General features: G+C 39.3%; 1 protein-coding gene across 1 annotated transcript in view; it reads right to left on the bottom strand.

Annotated features, from left to right (window-relative positions):
- Nucleotides 1-1,342: 1,342 nt before the first annotated feature.
- PSMB2 (proteasome 20S subunit beta 2) overlaps nt 1,343-20,597 on the bottom strand; it is a 38,591-nt gene continuing 19,336 nt past the window's right edge. Inside the window, exons 4-6 of the mRNA XM_037827748.1 lie at nt 4,380-4,542; nt 2,859-2,908; nt 1,343-1,578 (exon numbers count right to left, since the gene is read on the bottom strand). Coding sequence (XP_037683676.1) covers nt 1,471-1,578; nt 2,859-2,908; nt 4,380-4,542 — 321 coding nt within the window. The 3' untranslated portion in view covers nt 1,343-1,470. The remainder of the gene's footprint in view (nt 1,579-2,858; nt 2,909-4,379; nt 4,543-20,597) is intronic.

The raw sequence follows: 20,597 nt of genomic DNA, 5'->3' as shown, positions 1-20,597 counted from the left end.
AAATGCAAATCGAAACCACAAGATACCATTTCACATCCACTAGAATGACTACTATTTTAAAAAATGTAAAATTTCAAGTGTTGGAGAGCATGTGGAGAAATAAGAACGCTCATTTATTGTTGGTGGTAATGTAAAATGCAGAAAACAGTTTGGCAATTCCTCAGAAAGTTAACTTCTAGGTATATACCCAAAAGAATTGAAACCAGGTACTCAAACAGATATTTGCACACCGATGTTCATAGCAGCATTATTCCCAATTGCCAAAAGATGGAAGCAACCCAAGTATTCATTAACCAATGAATGTATAAACTAAATGTGGTTTTATGGAATATTATTCAGCTGTAAAAAGGAACAAAATTCTGATACATATGACAACATGGATGAACCTTAGAGACATTATGTTGAGTGAAATAAGCCAGCACAAAAGGACAAATATTGCATGATCTCACCAATATGAAATAATCAGAATAAGCAAACTCATAGTTAGAATCTAGAATGTAAGTTACCACGTGACAGAGTAGAGGTAGGGAATAAGGAGTTCGTACTTAAATTGTATACAGTTTCTATTTGGGATGATGGGAAAAATTTTGGTAATGGATGGTGGTGATGGCAGTACAGCATTGTGAATATAAGTAACACCACTGAAATATATATATTTGAATGTGGTTAAAAGGGAAAATTTTAGGGTATAGGTATGTTACTGAAATAAAAATTATTTTCAAATATCCATGGCACTGTATGACACAGTGAGGCCTAAGATAAACTATGGAGTACAGTAAGTAATACAATTATAAAAATGTGCTTTCATTAATTGTAACAAATGTACCAGAAATGCAAGGTGTTAACAATAGGGGGTATATGGGAAACCTGTATTTTATGCATGATTTTTCTGTACACCTACAACTTCTCTAATTAAAAAAAAAAAAAAAAAAAAAGAATTACTTGGAAAGCTTTTTAAAAAATTCATATATCTAGGCTCCAAACCTACTTGGAATCCGGAAGTGCAGTCTAGACACATACAAGAAATAAGAAAATACCCCAGGTGATCCTGATACATACATCTGGTTAAGAACTACTGTTTTAAAGGCACCAAACAAAAAACAACCACATTATTCCCAAAGAGCTAAGCTAGGAGGTAAAACAGATATCTGGTTAACTGCCTATGGCACATCAATTTAATGGAATATTATGCAATTGTCAACAAGAATAAGGAGAGCAATTAGAGAATTAATGCAGAGTAAGGGGCAGGAGAAAAGAGTCCTGCCAAAAAAGTCCAATGCAGATAATCCTTCCTCCATCTCCTTCCTGAGGCAATGGACAAATGAGACCCAAACCAGAGAACTCAATTTATCCATATTCAGCTTTATTTCTGAATTAACTATCTATCAAGAGTGCATGTCAAAAGAGTAGAAAAAAATAAAGAAGCCCATCAAAAAACATTCCCTGGCAAGTGTGAAGGAAGGCATGATGTTAGGAGCCCTGTTTAGGGAAGGAAATGTTGTCCAGGTCATGAATGCCATTTTTGTCAATGATTCGAACGCTGAAAGTTGGCAAATTCAGGATGAAGCGTTTCTGAAGCTGCAGAGAGACACAAAGGAAATTAGTCAACAAATATTTACTGAGCATTAACTATGGGCCAGGCTCTGTTCTAGGCACAGAAAATATAAGCAGACAAAAATCTTCTTGCTTTTGTGGAGTTTATATCCTACTGGGGGCAGTCAGTACTGGGGCACTGAAAAAAGCCCAAACTACAGCTGGAGGCTGACGGGGAGGCAGTGAGCATGAATTGGGAGATGCAACAGCTGGGAGCCTATAGTTGCTGTCAGTCATCTGGTGAAAGAACAAAACAATCCAATGCTCTTTTCCCCAGTGTCTGCTATTAACATCGGGTAAACACAGACTTTCCTCTTAAAATATTTTACAGCAATAAGCAATAAAGGAATGCCATAGGAATAAGCTCTGGACCAAAGCAGTGCACACCTCGGTCGCAACAGTTTGCTCCAGTCACCCACCCATATTATAAGGACTGAGTATAAGTGAGTGGTGGGAGAGGTGTTAGTAGAACCGCTCTTGGAACGGCCCATGCTTCTGTCTCCTCCAATCCAGGCTAACTTGTCATGAGGTAACATCTATGCATTCTCATGTGGCTTTTCAAAGGAGCTGTGGTCTACAGACATGGAAGCAGACAGCTCCATCGACCTGGCTGGAGACTACTGAGGAGCATAGTTGGAGGAAATCTTTGTTTCTGTGGCTATGCTCCCTGCACACCTCATGTAAAGCCCCCAGAGAGAAGATACTAAGATTTCTCTCTGCTCCTTGTGGAGCACATCCTGGAAATTCACACCTCTCCAGGCTTAAGCCCTCCCTCCCTGATGCTTCCCAACTCTGTTACAGATGAGGACTGGGCAGCACACCATACCATTTACAGAATTCTCTCTGGCCAATCAATCCTATATCCAGAACCAAGTTCCAAGATCAAGAAAAGGTGGCACTAAGGAAATATGGGTTTCTAAAATGACCTTTAGGATCCAGGGGAATAAAGTCTTAAGAGCACTTGATATTCAAGTGGCTTCTTCCCAGCAGCCCTTTTAACAACTGGAGCTGCCTATGTGGCCTCTCAGCTGAATGGTAAGGAAAAGCACATGAGAGAGTTTATTCTCAGCATTTGCTTTGGAAAGGTGAGTTACAAACAAGATAAACACACCAAAACCTATCCCTGGTAGCAACTTCACATCTAGCTAGCAGGTATTTATTACACCTTCTGGCAAGGATCAGAAAAATGTAACTGAGGAACAGGAACAATATTGGCAAACAGAGAGACAAAACATTCCTTTCAGGATCCCATGGTAGTTACTCACCTCCTCCAGACATTTCCTAAGAAGCTCCACTGCCCTTTCACGTGAAATAGCTGAAAAAGAACACAAGAGGCCAAGCACTGAAGATGCTGTCATTAAGTCCAACTCTGCCACAACTTCTGATTATGTTTCCAACTTTTCCAGGCCAGCATGCCACATCAACAGAAAAGGCAAAAACTGCTTAGCTCTCTAGCTTGGAATAAACGTTTTCCATATGCAGTTGAGGGTGCCCCAGAACCAGTGCTCTGGCAGCCACAAGCCATTGCAAATTCATTTGCTACAGAGAAGGGTAAGCATGCCAGAATTCTGCCTCCCATGGCCAGGGACCACCTCTGGAGAAGTCCAGCCGCCTGTCTCTCCTTTTTATAGCCCATCCCCCCTTCTTAGTCCAGGGCTAAATTAGTTCCATCTGCCCTAGCCAGCTGCAAATCAGGGAAAGGGAGGACAGGGCCAGAGTTTTACCCTCACTTCCCCAGCTGGGTCTCAATTTAACATTGGGAAGATAATTCACAGGATGGAGCTGAGACTCTTATAAGATAGGAGCCAAAGGAACTGTCTATGGGCATGACAAACTGGGATGACATATTGTGTAATTATGTTTCAGGGGGTGGTTGGTGGTTATTTTGGTACACAAATCAGCTATATTACTGACAAATGCCAAATCAAGGAACAGTCACCAGGAGGCCAAGCTAACTCTTTTCAGGATGTGGCCTGGTGTAGCTGAGGTTGAATGAGAGGGCAGCACCAGAAAGGAATGAACACATTAGATTCTTACCATATTGACAGGGAAGAACGGAATGTAAGGAGAGAAGTGGTTATCTGTGCTGCATCTATAACCTGTAAAAGCTAAGAATCCTAAGTGCTTATTGTCCACGATGGCTGAAGTCAAGGTTGGGATTGGGATCAGAAGAGAGGACTTAGCACAAAAGCATCCTTGTATCTGAAGCTTTGCCAAGTTAACAGTTTATGAATAAGTAGAGACCTAGTTTTTTCTTGGAGAAAGGGACAGCCATTAGGTGATAAGAACCAAGGGCAGGACACAGGTTTGTAAAGTTTTGAAGTTTAAGCAAAGAAATCCTCAGTTGTCATGTTGGGGACGTGTTCATTTTCACAAGTTCAAAACAGACAAACTATTTGGTTTACTTGTTCTCTACAGCTGATCTCCACAGCTAAGATGCCAATAAGCATCTAGGGAAAGTAAAATGAGTGAAAAAAAAAAACGGAACTCCTGTAACTGAAAAATTATAGAACCTAGTAAAAATGTCTCAGCATGACATCTATTCCAACCCCCTTTAAAACAAAACATAACCCAGCTATGGACACATGCAGTATCATTTTGTCTGGCAAAAGAGGTATTTTTCTCAGCTTTTTGAAGATCATACTGACACACAGAAGCTTGTGCTACTTAGGATCCATACTCTATTCAAGCCCTGGCTATCCAACTCCATGAGTAGGATACAAAACTGGGAAGAAGCTGAGAGCAGAGCTCTGCCACTGCTCCCTACCTAGAACACTGGTACTTACTTGGTGTATAGTATCGGTCCAGGATACTGAGAGTGAGGAAGGCACCATAGCCATGGGCTGCGAAAGGGGCCTTGGCCAAGGCTGCCAGGTAGTCCATGTAGTATAGTGCTGGACCTTCATGCTCATCATAGCCAGCCAGGAGGAGGTTGACATGATATGGGGTCTGCAAAGGAAAGACATTGCCAAGTAACAATCAAAAAATGTCAACATCTCTTCCTATGGCAAATGGGGGTAATCTAACTCTTGATGATTAAGAAAATATTAGCAAGTGACTAAGTAAATCACTATGAAAGCAAAAATCTGGAGAAATCTAGGAGACCTAGAGGGCAACAAGAGGGGAAAGGAGGTCAGATTATATTCTTTGAATAAAAGAGCATCTGTAGACTTTCAGGTATAAGAAAAAGTTGCTTTCTTGTTAAAGCACTTCAAAGGCAAAGCATGGGTACACTAGTGTCCATCCATATTGCTGAAGAGAACAAAATCAGTTTTGAGAGTGTAAGGCCACACACTGAAGAAAGCAGCAGCTCCAACCAAAGTGAACAGCCTGAACCTGCACATCTGTATCAAAATCTCAAATGGTAAACTGTGTGCTGTTCTATTTAAGAAATAAGTCTTGGGGTGGGAAAGGATATTAGGTCTCAAATATTACAGTCAAATCACTACTTTTTTTTTTTAATCAGTTTCAATGAGATATATTCACATCCCATCCATGGTGTACAATCAACTGTTCACAGTACCATCATATAGTTATGCATTCATCACCCCAATCTGTTTTTGAACATTTTCTTTATACCAGAAAGAATCAGAATAAGAATAAAAAAGAAAAAGAAAAAAGAACACCCAGATCATCCCCCCCTCCACCGTATTTTTCATTTAGGTTTTGTCCCCATTTTTCTACTCATCCATCCATACACTGGATAAAGGGAGTGCCATCCACAGGGTTTTCACAATCATACTGTCACCCCTTGTAAGCTACATTGTTATACAATCGTCTTCAAGAGTCAAGGCTACTGGGTTGGAGTTTGGTAGTTTCAGGTATTTACTTCTAGCTATTCCAATATATTAAAACCTAAAAAGTATTATCTATATAGTGCATAAGAATGTCCAGAGTGACCTCTCAACTCCATTTGAAATCTCTCAGCCACGGAAGCTTTATTTTGTTTCATTTTGCATCTCCTTTTGGTCAAGAAGATGTTCTTAATCCCATGATGCCGGGTCCAGATTCATCCCCAGGAGTCATATCCTGCGTTGCCAGGGAGATTTACACCCCTGGGAGTCAGGTCCCACGTAGGGGGGAGGGCAGCGAGATCACCTGCCAAGGTGGCTTAGTTAGAGAGAGAGGGCCACATCTGAGCAACAAAGAGGAACTCAGGGGGAGACTCCTAGGCACTATAAGCAGGTTTAGCCTCTCCTTGCAGCAACAACCTTCATAGGGTCCAGCCCCAAGACAGAGGGCTCAGGACATCAAGCTGCCAGTCCCCAATGTTTGAAACCACTCGACTTTTTTTTTTAATTAAATTCAGTTTTATTGAAATACATTCACACACCATACAATCATCCATGGTATACAATCCACTGTCCACAGTATGATAACATAGTTATGCATTCATCACCACAATCTATCTCTGAACATTTTCCTTACATCAGAAAGAACCAGAACAAGAATAAAAAACAAAAGTGAAAAAAGAACACCCAAATCATCCCCCCATCCCACCCCATTTGTCCTTTAGTTTTTATCCCCATTTTTCTACTCATCCATACACTAGATAAAGGGGGTGTGATCCACAAGGTCTTCACAATCACACGGTCACCCCTTGTAATCTACATTATTATATAATTGTCTTCAGGAGTCCAGACTGCTGGGTTGGAGTTTGGTAGTTTCAGGTATTTACTTCTAGCTATTCCAATACATTAAAATCTAAGAGGTGTTATCTATATAGTGCATAAGAATGTCCACTAGAGTGACCTCTCGACTCCATTTGAAATTTCTCAGCCACTGAAACTATTTCGTCTCGTTTTGCATCCCCCTTTTGGTCAAGAAGATACTCTCAGTCCCATGATGCCGGGTCCACATTCATCCCCGGGAGTCATATTCTGCATTGCCAGGGAGATTTACACCCCTGGGAGTCGTGTCCCACGTAGTGGGGAGGGCAGCGAGTTCACCTGTCGAGATGCTCAGTTAGAGAGAGAGAGGGCCACATCTGAGCAACAAAGAGGTACTCGGGGGAGACTCTTAGGCACCATTACATGCAAGTTTAGACTCTCCTTTGTGGTAATGAGCTTCATAAGGGCAAGTCCCATGCTCGAGGGCTCAGCACATCAAACCTCCAGTCCCAATGTTTGTGACAACATCAACATCAGTCCAGGTGAGGATGTCCAACACATCTGCACCTTCCCCCAGATCCTCGGGGCTGGGGAGGGGGAGGCTGTAAATATATTTTTTATTATCTGCCCAAATTACTCTGGGATGTGTCACTATGAAATCACTAGACTTCTAATGAAGAAGTAGTAATGAGTCCATAAAAACAAAGAAATATGGTAACTCTACAAGAACTGTAGCTTTAGGTGAAACATTTCAGATTTTTCTAATATAACAAGGCTCCTCTAAGACAACTAAGAAGTAATTTTTATCAAGAAAACAAATAAAAAGTACTTATAACTTGGATTTATAGGTGTCCTTTCTTTGCATTACCTTCAAGTCTAAAAACACGAGTTACTACAGAGAACCCTGGCTAAGTATGCCTTGCTTTTCATCTCTAAATGGATGATTAGTTTTTTCTACACCAGCTGGGCCACTAACCATGGTGAATTCAGTCTGTCTATACCCCTAGGCGTCAGTGGTGGGATTCCCATTTTATATAGCTTCCTTTTTCTCTGCACAAGATGTGTTTTTCCTCTTGTACTTGCTACAGTGGGTGGGGAACAGACTTTACCCAAGGTTATGTGCCCATCCCTAAACTTGTGTATGTATATGATTAAATGCAAATTAAATGAGACATCCTATTATGGAGAATAAAGTAATAACAGCTAGTGGTCCTAAAAAAACACATTTTACACTCTTTGACATTAGTTAACACGTGCACTTGGCAGCCTGAAAGAACTTATGTTAGACATGAAAATATTATAAACTTAGTTGGATTCCAAGTCAGCTGAGTGAAGGAGGAAGAGCTCCAAACATCCCACAGATTGTACAGTAGCCCTAACTTCCAAACAAGTTTTTGCCTTGGGGATAAAATAGTGGATAGTCTCAGAGGAATAAGAACTGACCAGTAGTGGTCAGTACCTCTGAGAAAATAATTACCTGCCTATCACATTTCCCAATGGGTAGAATGCTGCACTGTGTCAGGCTCTGGAATTCTCTGCCCCACTCTGTGACTACCTTCTTAGTAAGTCTATCTTAGGGAAGACATGTAACTCTTATGAGCGTCTGCTTCCTTATCTGTAAAACTGGGTTAATTAACCCTTCCCCTTTCTATCTTCTAGGAAGTACAGGTGAAGCGTTCTGAACTTTGGAAGAGAAGATGCTAACCTAAATTCAAATATATTAACTATATCCTAGTCTTCTTTTGATAGCTTACCGCTTTAAACAAAAACAAAACAAAACAAAAAAACATTTAAATTATCTAGCTAAAGGAAGAAATATATGTAACTAATAGCAATTTTTTTAAAAGTGTTAAAATAGTACTGCAAAATCAGGCAGATATAGAATACATTGGTGTTCTTATGGTTAAAATTAGAATAGCAAAGAGAGAGAGAGAGGAAAAAAAAAAGGATAGCAAAGATCCAAAATAGTTTTTCCTCCCCAAGAGATTTAATAATGCAGTCCCATACCTATCACAAAACAAAAACAAGTGAACCTTTTTTGTGATAACCCTACTCTTCTCCACTGGCTAGAACACCCACTGTGTAGGATAAACTGAAACAATTTCATCAAGTAGCAACGGTATACTAAGGATCCATCAGGATACCCAAAGAGGCCTCACCCAGCAGAACCCAGATATGTTCTGTCTCCAATGAGGTTCATGCCCATACTATATGATTAAATTGTGTTTAAAACAATTCATGGAATTTTAAAAGTCACTACCAGAAGATTTTGCATGAAACCCTATGTCTCCAGAATTCCAGAAGCAAGCTGCATTGCTTAATTGGTCTATATAATATCATTTATTTATGCTTAAGCATCTGACACACACACTCACCAAAGTTGGTATTCAAAAGCTATAACACGTGGTATAGAAGATAACTCACAAATTATTGTGTGACTTGCGAATTACCAACTTTTGCATGTGTGAGATGCTTAAGCATAAATAAATGGTGTTATCTAGACTAATTAAATCAATACATCTGTGTAACAACTCACAGTTTCTGAAATTCTTCTGACAATGCTCCATCAAAGATCTCTGGCTCACACCAGTTTTTAAAAATTTCAAATAAAGACTTGTGTACTGCCATGCTCCTTTTTCCTCCAAGAATCATGGCATTCAAAATTACAAAGCCATAGCTAGGGCATTTTGACTTTTACATTCCCTCACATTCTTGATTCATTAGTGTTTTCCTAGAAAGAGATAAATTCCAAACCATCCAATTTTGTGCTATTCTTATACTGTACATAGTTCTGGCTCTTGTAGTTTGGGAAAATACTTAGCATATATAAGACACACTTATTCAAATATTTATACTAATTATAAGCTCCATGAAGGCAGGACTATGTCTTATTCAACGATTACAAGCATATAGAACATGCTCAATAAATATATGTTGAATGAGTAAGAAAACATTACACATTTTAATACATATGTGGCTAATGCCTAATATCACAAGAAGATGAAGAAAATCACTAAACAAGTGTCAGAAAGTGATAGGCCCTACCTCTGAGAATTGGATCAAGTTTAAGTCAACTGACAGTATCTCTATGAATGCACATATATTGTTGCTTTTTGCTAGGCTCCTGGGTCCTTCTCTTTCCACCTCCCTCTTGGCATGAGTTGCTAAGTAAAGAGAAGCTTAGGACATAGGCCAGACATTGAGAACAAATGAAGAAAATACCAATAGCATAAGTATCTCAGAAAGCAGCAGCTGGGCTACACTGCAAAGAGTTAGAACTGGATTTGAATTCTGGCTCTTATGCCAGATGTGTGGCTTTAGAGAAGTTAATCACTTTAACCTCTCTAAATTTTAGTTTTCTCTTCTAAGACAAGGGATAATACCTACTAAAAAAGGGCTGCAGTGTGGATTCACAGAGATAGTACATGTAGGTGATAAGCACAGTACCTAAAATACAGAAGAGACTCAATAAATGGGCAATATTTACAAGAGAAACACAACCATCTATGAAGTTCAGTGTCCAAGAAGTAAACAAGGCAAGTACTCAGAAGCTCAACTACTGCTGGCACTGAGATACAAGACAAATTCCTCACAGGTATTTTCACAAAGGGACACGGAGAGATGTTTATAAAAAGTGTCTAGCACATTGCCTGATACATGGTACAAATGTAGTAAATGATAATTTCCTCCTCTCTCTTCCCCAATACTCCTTTCAGGGGGCCTCAGGAAATGGTCTTCACGGTCACAAACATTCATATTAGGGACATATCTGACTCATGCTTAATCTACCCTAGCCCATCTTGAGACTGACATAAGCAGATAGCTTTATTTTGTGTTGTATATACTGAGATTTCCTGGAAACCTTCCCCCAAATACTTACATCCAGATTTGGAGAATAAATGAACATTTATTAAGCATCTTCACACGGCTTCCTCCCTTACAGAGCTGCCCATCCTGAGTGCTAAGCCTCACTTCCTAGCTATTTTTACATTAGTTCCAATGATCTTTCTCATGATCAGTATTACATATGAGAATGTGCCCAATTATTCTGAGGAAGTAGGGATGCTAATCAATGACAGAATTGCCAGGAACCCCTCTATCCTTTACAAAATAACCCTTATTCTGTGTGTGATATAACGTAGCCCTAGGTTGTCTCCACTACTCTGTTTAGTCAGCAAGTCTAGGTAATAAGACAAAGTTATGAGGTCCCTGAGGGGAGGAACTGTATCTTAGTTATAGGGGAGGCATCTTTTACAGCAAAGACTAAGACTGAATACTACATATAGTTTTTAATTAACCTAAACATCCAAATGACCAGTAAACGAATCCAAACATTCAGCTGAGGCTCACTCTGCCCATGGGCCTTAAGAATCACCACTCAAAGGTTTACAGTACATATACTAACATATTTAATTTTAATGTTGCATCTAATTGCTATACAAAGAATAAATTTTAAATGAACCATTCTGGAAATTCAAAATAGATTTTAGCTCTGGAATAAGGTACCACCAAAATTTTGCCTCTTATTATAAGAGGAAAAAAAACCAACAAACTTGACAAATGTGGCCTCTTTTCTTCCCTTACAAGACACATTTTATAAACTTATTTTTAAAAGTCAAGAGCTTTATGTCACTTTGAGATTTCCTCATTTACACAACAGGGATAATAACAGTATCCATAATAACAGGGCTGTGGTAAGTTTTAAATAAGTTAATACATGTAAGTGCTCAGTAAAATACCTGTTACATACTAATAATACAGATTAGATATCAACACCACTACCATTTTAAGAATTCGACTGTATTAACAAATTTGACTAGAAAATAAGAAGATCAAGATGTATCACAGAGCACCAATAAAATTATCTACCTTCTTTTAGTTGCTAAAAGGAATAAAATTTAAGCCAGGAGAATTAGCTAATAAGCACATCTCTTATGTATTTCTCCCTGGAATTATAAAGGACTTTTAACTATCTCTTGAGTCCTGCAGAATGGAGATCAGTTCCACTTTGGAACCTTGCATATTTGGGGGGTAAGAGGTATATATAGGCACACATGCAAATTTTCCTTAAGTTAGACAGTGTTTCCCTCCCTCCAACTCTTATGCACATTCAACTCTTTGTATATGCCCTTTCTTATGAAAAAGAAACACTGGAGTGATTAAGAAGAGCGTGAAATTCCATAAATTTTACAGCTAAAGAGAAGAGTTGTGATAAATACACTGAAACAACAAAAATCAGTGACAGGAGTCTGGGTGGTGACAAGCAGCGGTGTGACATCTGGCGGAAGCCAAAGTCACAGCAAGGGGGAGAGAGGTGGGCGTGAGGAAGCATCCTGCAGAGCGTGGACACAGAAAAAGAGAGGAATTGACAGTCTTCCTTTGGAGCCAGGCCAGTCTTTGCCACCTTTAATTGAATAGGACGATGTCACTACAAACAAGGTGCCTTGAAGAACGGTGCAGTTTCTTTTGCGATGTACTGCACCTTGGAATGCTAAGCAGTGTCTGAAGCATACTTCCATTCCCGGTGGGTTGGTAATTTAGAAGATGCAGGGCCACCAATGGGACAAAGGAGTTTGTAGTGATGACAGTGTTTTAATAAACAGACTTTGAAAGACACTAAACAGAGCAGGCTTTGAAGGGAACAGTGTCTGCTATTTCTTTTAGTCCAGCTGATTCTCAAGGCTGCTTGAAATTCCATTGTTGGCACTGACAGTGTCTTATAAAAATGCAGTTTATAGAGATAGAAACGATCTAAGTGTTCAGTTAGTTCACCCATCATCCCTTCACAAATGTAGGTACTCAAGTTCAAAGAGGTGACAGTAACTTGCCCTAAACCATATAGCTAAAAATGTCAGTCAGTACTAAAATGCAGGCTTCCCAATTCCAAATTTTGTCTGCTTTTCCAGAAAACTACACTGCCTCCAAAAAATGGAAATCAGTGTGAAAATATGATTCAATAGGTAAATGTCAGTTTCACACTCAAACATTTCAGAATGTACTATTTTGCATACCAGCATCTACTGTTCTCTATTTCATATATCACATCTTATGTGACCAATATTTTAAGTTTTAAAAGGGCAGGTTTAATGTCACACAATTTTGAGACCTCTATAGGGTCTATGCAAGAAATCTAGTAGGAATTCAACAAACACCTGTGATGATAGATACTAATACCTTAACTAATTTACCAATGCCTGCTTTTCCAACTTCATTAATAAAACTGATATTCTCAATTGTTATTTTCTTACACTGGGGCTCTGAACTCTGAATCAAGAGCATATTTCCAATACAACAAAAGAATTTACTAGTTAGCTATCTTATTTGAGTGGGTTTGGTGCTATAACTTTAAAATTTCAATTTGGCCACTGAAATTGCAATGTTCGCTATTTTGAGTACTTTTTTAAAAATCTCAAAGATTTCAGCAACTTCCAACAGTCCTCATGACCTAAGTATGTTTTCCAGCTCTAAAACATTATGGTTCTATGGATGGGGGTGGGGATGGGGAGGAGAAAACTACCTATCTCTAATGGTTAAGCAATATGGAATCATTAGTACTTTGACTTTAATCCTCTTGGAACTATTTCTTTTTAAGGAAACCCACATGTAGATTCAATCTCTTTTTAAAATAACATTGATAACTAAGCCTTAATTATAAAAGCACACAGTCTAGAATGGCTTTAACCAAATCCCCAAAGAGTTCTGAGATTGCAAAACAGGATAGTTATGAAATATGTGATGCTGCAACCAACTTAACTTTTGTGTTTGGAATGTAAATATATTATAAATTCAGTAATTGTTTATTTAGCATTTACTATGTGAGAAGCATTGTGTCAGGTAATGAAGATGGAAGCCTGGATTTGGAAGAACCCCACAAGGCAGACAGAGGTAGGAAGGATTCCAGACAGAAGAAACAGCTTATGTGAAGGTAAAGAAAGATGGAGAAACATGGAATGTTTGGATACTAGTGAATATGGGACATGTGTACCTGGAGAATCAGGCACATTTCAGCAGGAAGCAGAGAGGAACTGGGATGACAGGAATTGGAATGATACTTTCATGGGCCTCCTAGGCTAAAGAATATGAACTTAAGCATATAAACCACAGGGGAGCCTGTGAAGATCTACAGTCTCCTACCCCCTGCTGATCCAAGCCTCTTTTCATGTCTTAGAACATTAGTTTATTGGTAACAAGGAACCTTGACAAGTTAGAATTGACATTCTATTGGTTTTGGCCTTCCCCTCCATTCCTTTAAATAGAAGATTTTTACATAAGAAAGTAATACAAACTGCCACTTTTAGGATGGTAATTGTGTTACATGGGAGGTAACTGGGATTGGGACAGGGAGAAAGCAAGGAGAAAGGTTAGAGAACATGCAATAGTCCAGACGGGAAATGACAAGGGCCAAACTAAGGCAGACACAGTGGGGATGAAGATACAGAATATGAGACCTATTTAGAAGGTAGAACTGAAAGGATTCAATAACTAGTAGAATAGAAGAGGTGAGGAAATAAGAGGAGTTCAGAGGACTCTTAGTGAGGAGAAAAGGTGGTAGTGCAAATGTAAAGAGGCCAATTTAGAACCAATGAGTTTAAGCAGAGCTTTCCAGAGGCACCTGAAAAGAGGAAATAATATACAGCCAAAGTCATGAGAATGAAACAAGAGCCAGCTAGCCAGTTAAGAGGTTTTATTTACACAAACACACATAGTCCCCTGCTTATGTGTGGAAGATAGTCAAGGAAACAATTACAAGACACCATGGCACAGATATACCTAAGTTGCAAAAGAGTACAAAGAACTTGAGGGCAAGGTATGTGTAGGGAAAGTTAAGTTTCCCTGAAAATGCTGAACTGAGTCTTAACCGGCAATAAGAGTTGACCACGTGAAGACATGGAAATATATTCAGGGGAGACCGACCAGTACAGTAGCAGAGTAGGCAAAGGCAGAGATATAAGAGAAAACAGAGCAAGTTAGGGGAAACACAGTGATTCAACATGAAGCATAAAAGTGGTTCAGTATGAAACATGAAGCAGGGAAGGGGTGAGAGATCTGGAGAGAGAGCAGGGAAGAAGTACAAGAAGATAGATAATTAAAGAGGCTAATCTTTAAGACTGAAATTCTAAGTGTAAGAGAGTATTTCTGGGGAGCTAAGAAGGAAGTAGATTGTTTTCCTCCCTCATGATCACAAGCTGGAACCACTCCTGTCATCTATTGTTGCCACTCAAAAAAAGAAAAGATTTGCAGTTAAAAGGTGAAAACAGTTTCCTCTTAACCCTGTGACTGAAAAAAGTACAAGTTTAAAATGACCAGATTGAGAATACTGTACTATATTTAGCTTCACAACAGGTAAGTTACATTAAACTGACTGCATGACTTTCCTTGTTCTCCCTGTCTCAGATACATTTATCTTCCATAGCACTGAAAAAACAAACTACTCCAGGTTTATAAATTCTCACACTAAAATGAGAAATAAGGAGTCAAATGTCCCTCAAATGAAGCAAATCTTTGGTTTTCAGAAGCCCAAGACAAAATAAAAGAAACACTGCTCTGAAAATGAGATGTCTTAAGTTTTTCCTTTTCCCATTCCTCCATCTTAAGACATTTTCTGAAAGTTTGTTATGACTGTTTGATGCTGACAGATACAAAGTCAAAATATAATAATTGCCTTTGTTTTCCTTTAATAATGATTAGCTCATGTTCAAATGTTTTTGCTTAATACACTGACAGAAAAATATATAATGACTGAGTTCTTGAACTTAAGCTCAGGAATGTTACTGCATTTACAGTCAACATTTTCAACTTTAAAAGCAAAATACCTTTTAAATTATAACTTGAATAAAGTATGCTTTTAAATGCCATAAGTCATATAAGATAGGCATAGGCTTTTTAAAAAAGCAATGAAGGAGGCGGGGCAAGATGGCAGACTGGTGAGCAGTAAGTTTTAGTTACTCCTCCAGGAAAGTAGGTAAAAAGCCAGGAACTGCGTGGACTGGACACCACAGAGCAATCTGTCTTTGGGCATACTTCATACAACACTCATGAAAACGTGGAACTGCTGAGATCAGCGAAATCTGTAAGTTTTTGCGGCCAGGGGACCCGCGCCCCTCCCTGCCAGGCTCAGTCCCAGGGGAGGAGGGGCTGTCAGCTCCGGGAAGGAGAAGGGAGAACTGCAGTGGCTGCTCTTATCGGAAACTCATGCTACTGATTCAAACTCCAACCATAGATAGACTGAGACCAGACACCAGAGACTCTGAGAGCAGCCAGCCCAGCAGAGAGGAGACAGGCATAGAAAAAAAACAACACGAAAAACTCCAAAATAAAAGCAGAGGATTTTTGGAGTTCTGGTGAACACAGAAAGGGGAAGGGCAGAGCTCAGGCCTTGAGGCGCATATGCAAATCCCGAAGCAAAGCTGATCTCTCTGCCCTGTGGACCTTTCCTTAATGGCCCTGGTTGCTCTGTCTATTAGCATTTCAATAACCCATTAGATCTCTGAGGAGGGCCGTTTTTTTTTTTTTGTTTTTTTTTTGTTTTTTTTGTTTTTTTTTAAATCCTTTTTTCTTTTTCTAAAACAATTACTCTAAGAAGCCCAATACAGAAAGCTTCAAAGAATTGCAATTTGGGCATGTCAAGTCAAGAGCAGAACTAAGAGAGCTCTGAGACAAAAGGCAATAATCCAGTGGCTGAGAAAATTCAGTAAACAACACAACTTCCCAAGAAAAGGGGGGTGTCCGCTCACAGCCACCATCCTGGTGGACAGGAAACACTCCTGCCCATCGCCAGCCCCATAGCCCAGAGCTGCCCCAGACAACCCAGTGTGACGAAAGTGCTTCAAATAACAGGCACACACCACAAAACTGGGCGTGGACATTAGCCTTCCCTGCAACCTCAGCTGAATGTCCCAGAGCTGGGAAGGTGGAGCAGTGTGAACTAACAAAGCCCCATTCAGCCATCATTTGAGCAGACTGGGAGCCTCCCTACACAGCCCAGCAGCCCAGAACTGCCCTGGGGGGACGGCACTCACCTGTGACATAGCACAGTCATCCCTCAACAGAGGACCCGGGGTGCACAGCCTGGAAGAGGGGCCCACTTGCAAGTCTCAGGAGCCATACGCCAATACCAAAGACTTGTGGGTCAGTGGCAGAGACAAACTGTGGCAGGACTGAACTGAAGGATTAGACTATTGCAGCAGCTTTAAAACTCTAGGATCATCAGGGAGATTTGATTGTTAGGGCCACCCCCCCTCCCCGACTGCCCAGAAACACGCCCCACATACAGGGCAGGCAACACCAACTACACACGCAAGCTTGGTACACCAATTGGGCCCCACAAGACTCACTCCACCACTCACCAAAAAGGCTAAGCAGGGGAGAACTGGCTTGTGGAGAACAGGTGGCTCGTGGACGCCACCTGCTGGTTAGTTAGAGAAAGTGTACTCCACGAAGCCGTAGATCTGATAAATTAGAGATAAGGACTTCAATAGGTCTACAAACCCTAAAAGAACCCTATCAAGTTCAGCAAATGCCACGAGGCCAAAAACAACAGAAAATTATAAAGCATATGAAAAAACCAGACGATATGGATAACCCAAGCCCAAGCACCCAAATCAAAAGACCAGAAGAGACACAGCACCTAGAGCAGCTACTCAAAGAACTAAAGATGAACAATGAGACCATAGTACGGGAGATAAAGGAAATAAAGAAGACCCTAGAAGAGCATAAAGAAGACATTGCAAGACTAAATAAAAAAATGGATGATCTTATGGAAATTAAAGAAACTGTTGACCAAATTAAAACGATTCTGGACACTCATAGTACAAGACTAGAGGAAGTTGAACAACGAATCAGTGACCTCGAAGATGACAGAATGGAAAATGAAAGCATAAAAGAAAGAATGGGGAAAAAAATTGAAAAACTCGAAATGGACCTCAGGGATATGATAGATAATATGAAACGTCCGAATATAAGACTCATTGGTGTCCCAGAAGGGGAAGAAAAGGGTAAAGGTCTAGGAAGAGTAATCAAAGAAATTGTTGGGGAAAACTTCCCAAATCTTCTAAACAACACAAATACACAAATCATAAATGCTCAGCGAACTCCAAATAGAATAAATCCAAAAAAACCCACTCCGAGACATATACTGATCACACTGTCAAACATAGAAGAGAAGGAGCAATTTCTGAAAGCAGCAAGAGAAAAGCAATTCACCACATACAAAGGAAACAGCATAAGACTAAGTAGTGACTACTCAGCAGCCACCATGGAGGCGAGAAGGCAGTGGCACGATATATTTAAAATTCTGAGTGAGAGGAATTTCCAGCCAAGAATACTTTATCCAGCAAAGCTCTCCTTCAAATTTGAGGGAGAGCTTAAATTTTTCACAGACAAACAAATGCTGAGAGAATTTGCTAACAAGAGACCTGCCCTACTGGAGATACTCAAGGGAGCCCTACAGACAGAGAAACAAAGACAGGACAGAGAGACTTGGAGAAAGGTTCAGTACTAAAGAGATTCGGTATGGGTACAATAAAGGATATTAATAGAGAGAGGGAAAAATATGGCAAACATAAACCAAAGGATAAGATGGCCGATTCAAGAAATGCCTTCACGGTTTTAACGTTGAATGTAAATGGATTAAACTCCCCAATTAAAAGATATAGATTCGCAAAATGGATCAAAAAAAATGAACCATCAATATGTTGCATACAAGAGACTCATCTTAGACACAGGGACACAAAGAAACTGAAAGTGAAAGGATGGAAAAAAATATTTCATGCAAGCTACAGCCAAAAGAAAGCAGGTGTAGCAATATTAATCTCAGATAAAATAGACTTCAAATGCAGGGATGTTTTGAGAGACAAAGAAGGCCACTACATACTAATAAAAGGGGCAATTCAGCAAGAAGAAATAACAATCGTAAATGTCTATGCACCCAACCAAGGTGCCACAAAATACATGAGAGAAACACTGGCAAAACTAAAGGAAGCAATGGATGTTTCCACAATAATTGTGGGAGACTTCAACACATCACTCTCTCCTATAGATAGATCAACCAGACAGAAGACCAATAAGGAAGTTGAAAACCTAAACAATCTGATAAATGAATTAGATTTAACAGACATCTACAGGACATTACATCCCAAATCACCAGGATACACATACTTTTCTAGTGCTCACGGAACTTTCTCCAGAATAGATCATATGCTGGGACATAAAACAAGCCACAATAAATTTAAAAAGATTGAAATTATTCAAAGCACATTCTCTGACCACAATGGAATACAATTAGAAGTCAATAACCATCAGAGACTTAGAAAATTCACAAATACCTGGAGGTTAAACAACACACTCCTAAACAATCAGTGGGTTAAAGAAGAAATAGCAAGAGAAATTGCTAAATATATAGAGACGAATGAAAATGAGAACACAACATACCAAAACCTATGGGATGCAGCAAAAGCAGTGCTAAGGGGGAAATTTATAGCACTAAACGCATATATTAAAAAGGAAGAAAGAGCCAAAATCAAAGAACTAATGGATCAACTGAAGAAGCTAGAAAATGAACAGCAAACCAATCCTAAACCAAGTACAAGAAAAGAAATAACAAGGATTAAAGCAGAAATAAATGACATAGAGAACAAAAAAACAATAGAGAGGATAATATCACCAAAAGTTGGTTCTTTGAGAAGATCAACAAGATTGACAAGCCCCTAGCTAGACTGACAAAATCAAAAAGAGAGAAGACCCATATAAACAAAATAATGAATGAAAAAGGTGACATAACTGCAGATCCTGAAGAAATTAAAAAAATTATAAGAGGATATTATGAACAACTGTATGGCAACAAACTGGATAATGTAGAAGAAATGGACAATTTCCTGGAAACATATGAACAACCTCGACTGACCAGAGAAGAAATAGAAGACCTCAACCAACCCATCACAAGCAAAGAGATCCAATCAGTCATCAAAAATCTTCCCACAAATAAATGCCCAGGGCCAGATGGCTTCACAGGGGAATTCTACCAAACTTTCCAGAAAGAACTGACACCAATCTTACTCAAACTCTTTCAAAACATTGAAGAAAATGGAACACTACCTAACTCATTTTATGAAGCTAACATCAATCTAATACCAAAACCAGGCAAAGATGCTACAAAAAAGGAAAACTACCGGCCAATCTCCCTAATGAATATAGCTGCAAAAATCCTCAACAAAATACTTGCAAATCGAATCCAAAGACACATTAAAAAAATCATACACCATGACCAAGTGGGGTTCATTCCAGGCATGCAAGGATGGTTCAACATAAGAAAAACAATCAATGTATTACAACACATTAAAAACTCGAAAGGGAAAAATCAATTGATCATCTCAATAGATGCTGAAAAAGCATTTGACAAAATCCAACATCCCTTTTTGATAAAAACACTTCAAAAGGTAGGAATTGAAGGAAACTTCCTCAACATGATAAAGAGCATATATGAAAAACCCACAGCCAGCATAGTACTCAATGGTGAGAGACTGAAAGCCTTCCCTCTAAGATCAGGAACAAGACCAGGATGCCCGCTGTCACCACTGTTATTCAACATTGTGCTGGAAGTGCTAGCCAGGGCAATCCGGCAAGACAAAGAAATAAAAGGCATCCAAATTGGAAAAGAAGAAGTAAAACTGTCATTGTTTGCAGATGATATGATCTTATATCTAGAAAACCCTGAGAAATCAACGATACACCTACTAGAGCTAATAAACAAATTTAGCAAAGTAGCGGGATACAAGATTAATGCACATAAGTCAGTAATGTTTCTATATGCTAGAAATGAACAAACTGAAGAGACACTCAAGAAAAAGATACCATTTTCAATAGCAACTAAAAAAATCAAGTACCTAGGAATAAACTTAACCAAAGATGTAAAAGACCTATACAAAGAAAACTACATAACTCTACTAAAAGAAATAGAAGGGGACCTTAAAAGATGGAAAAATATTCCATGTTCATGGATAGGAAGGCTAAATGTCATTAAGATGTCAATTCTACCCAAACTCATCTACAGATTCAACGCAATCCCAATCAAAATTCCAACAACCTACTTTGCAGACTTGGAAAAGCTAGTTATCAAATTTATTTGGAAAGGGAAGATGCCTCGAATTGCTAAAGACACTCTAAAAAAGAAAAACGAAGTGGGAGGACTTACACTCCCTGACTTTGAAGCTTATTATAAAGCCACAGTTGCCAAAACAGCATGGTACTGGCACAAAGATAGACATATAGATCAATGGAATCGAATTGAGAATTCAGAGATAGACCCTCAGATCTATGGCCGACTGATCTTTGATAAGGCCCCCAAAGCCACCGAACTGAGCCATAATGGTCTTTTCAACAAATGGGGCTGGGAGAGTT

The sequence above is a fragment of the Choloepus didactylus genome, chromosome 2 (assembly GCF_015220235.1).
Source record: "Choloepus didactylus isolate mChoDid1 chromosome 2, mChoDid1.pri, whole genome shotgun sequence".
Lineage (NCBI taxonomy): Eukaryota > Metazoa > Chordata > Mammalia > Pilosa > Megalonychidae > Choloepus > Choloepus didactylus.
The sequence above is the reverse complement of the archived record's forward strand: the minus strand, read 5'-3'. Positions and strand labels throughout refer to the sequence as shown.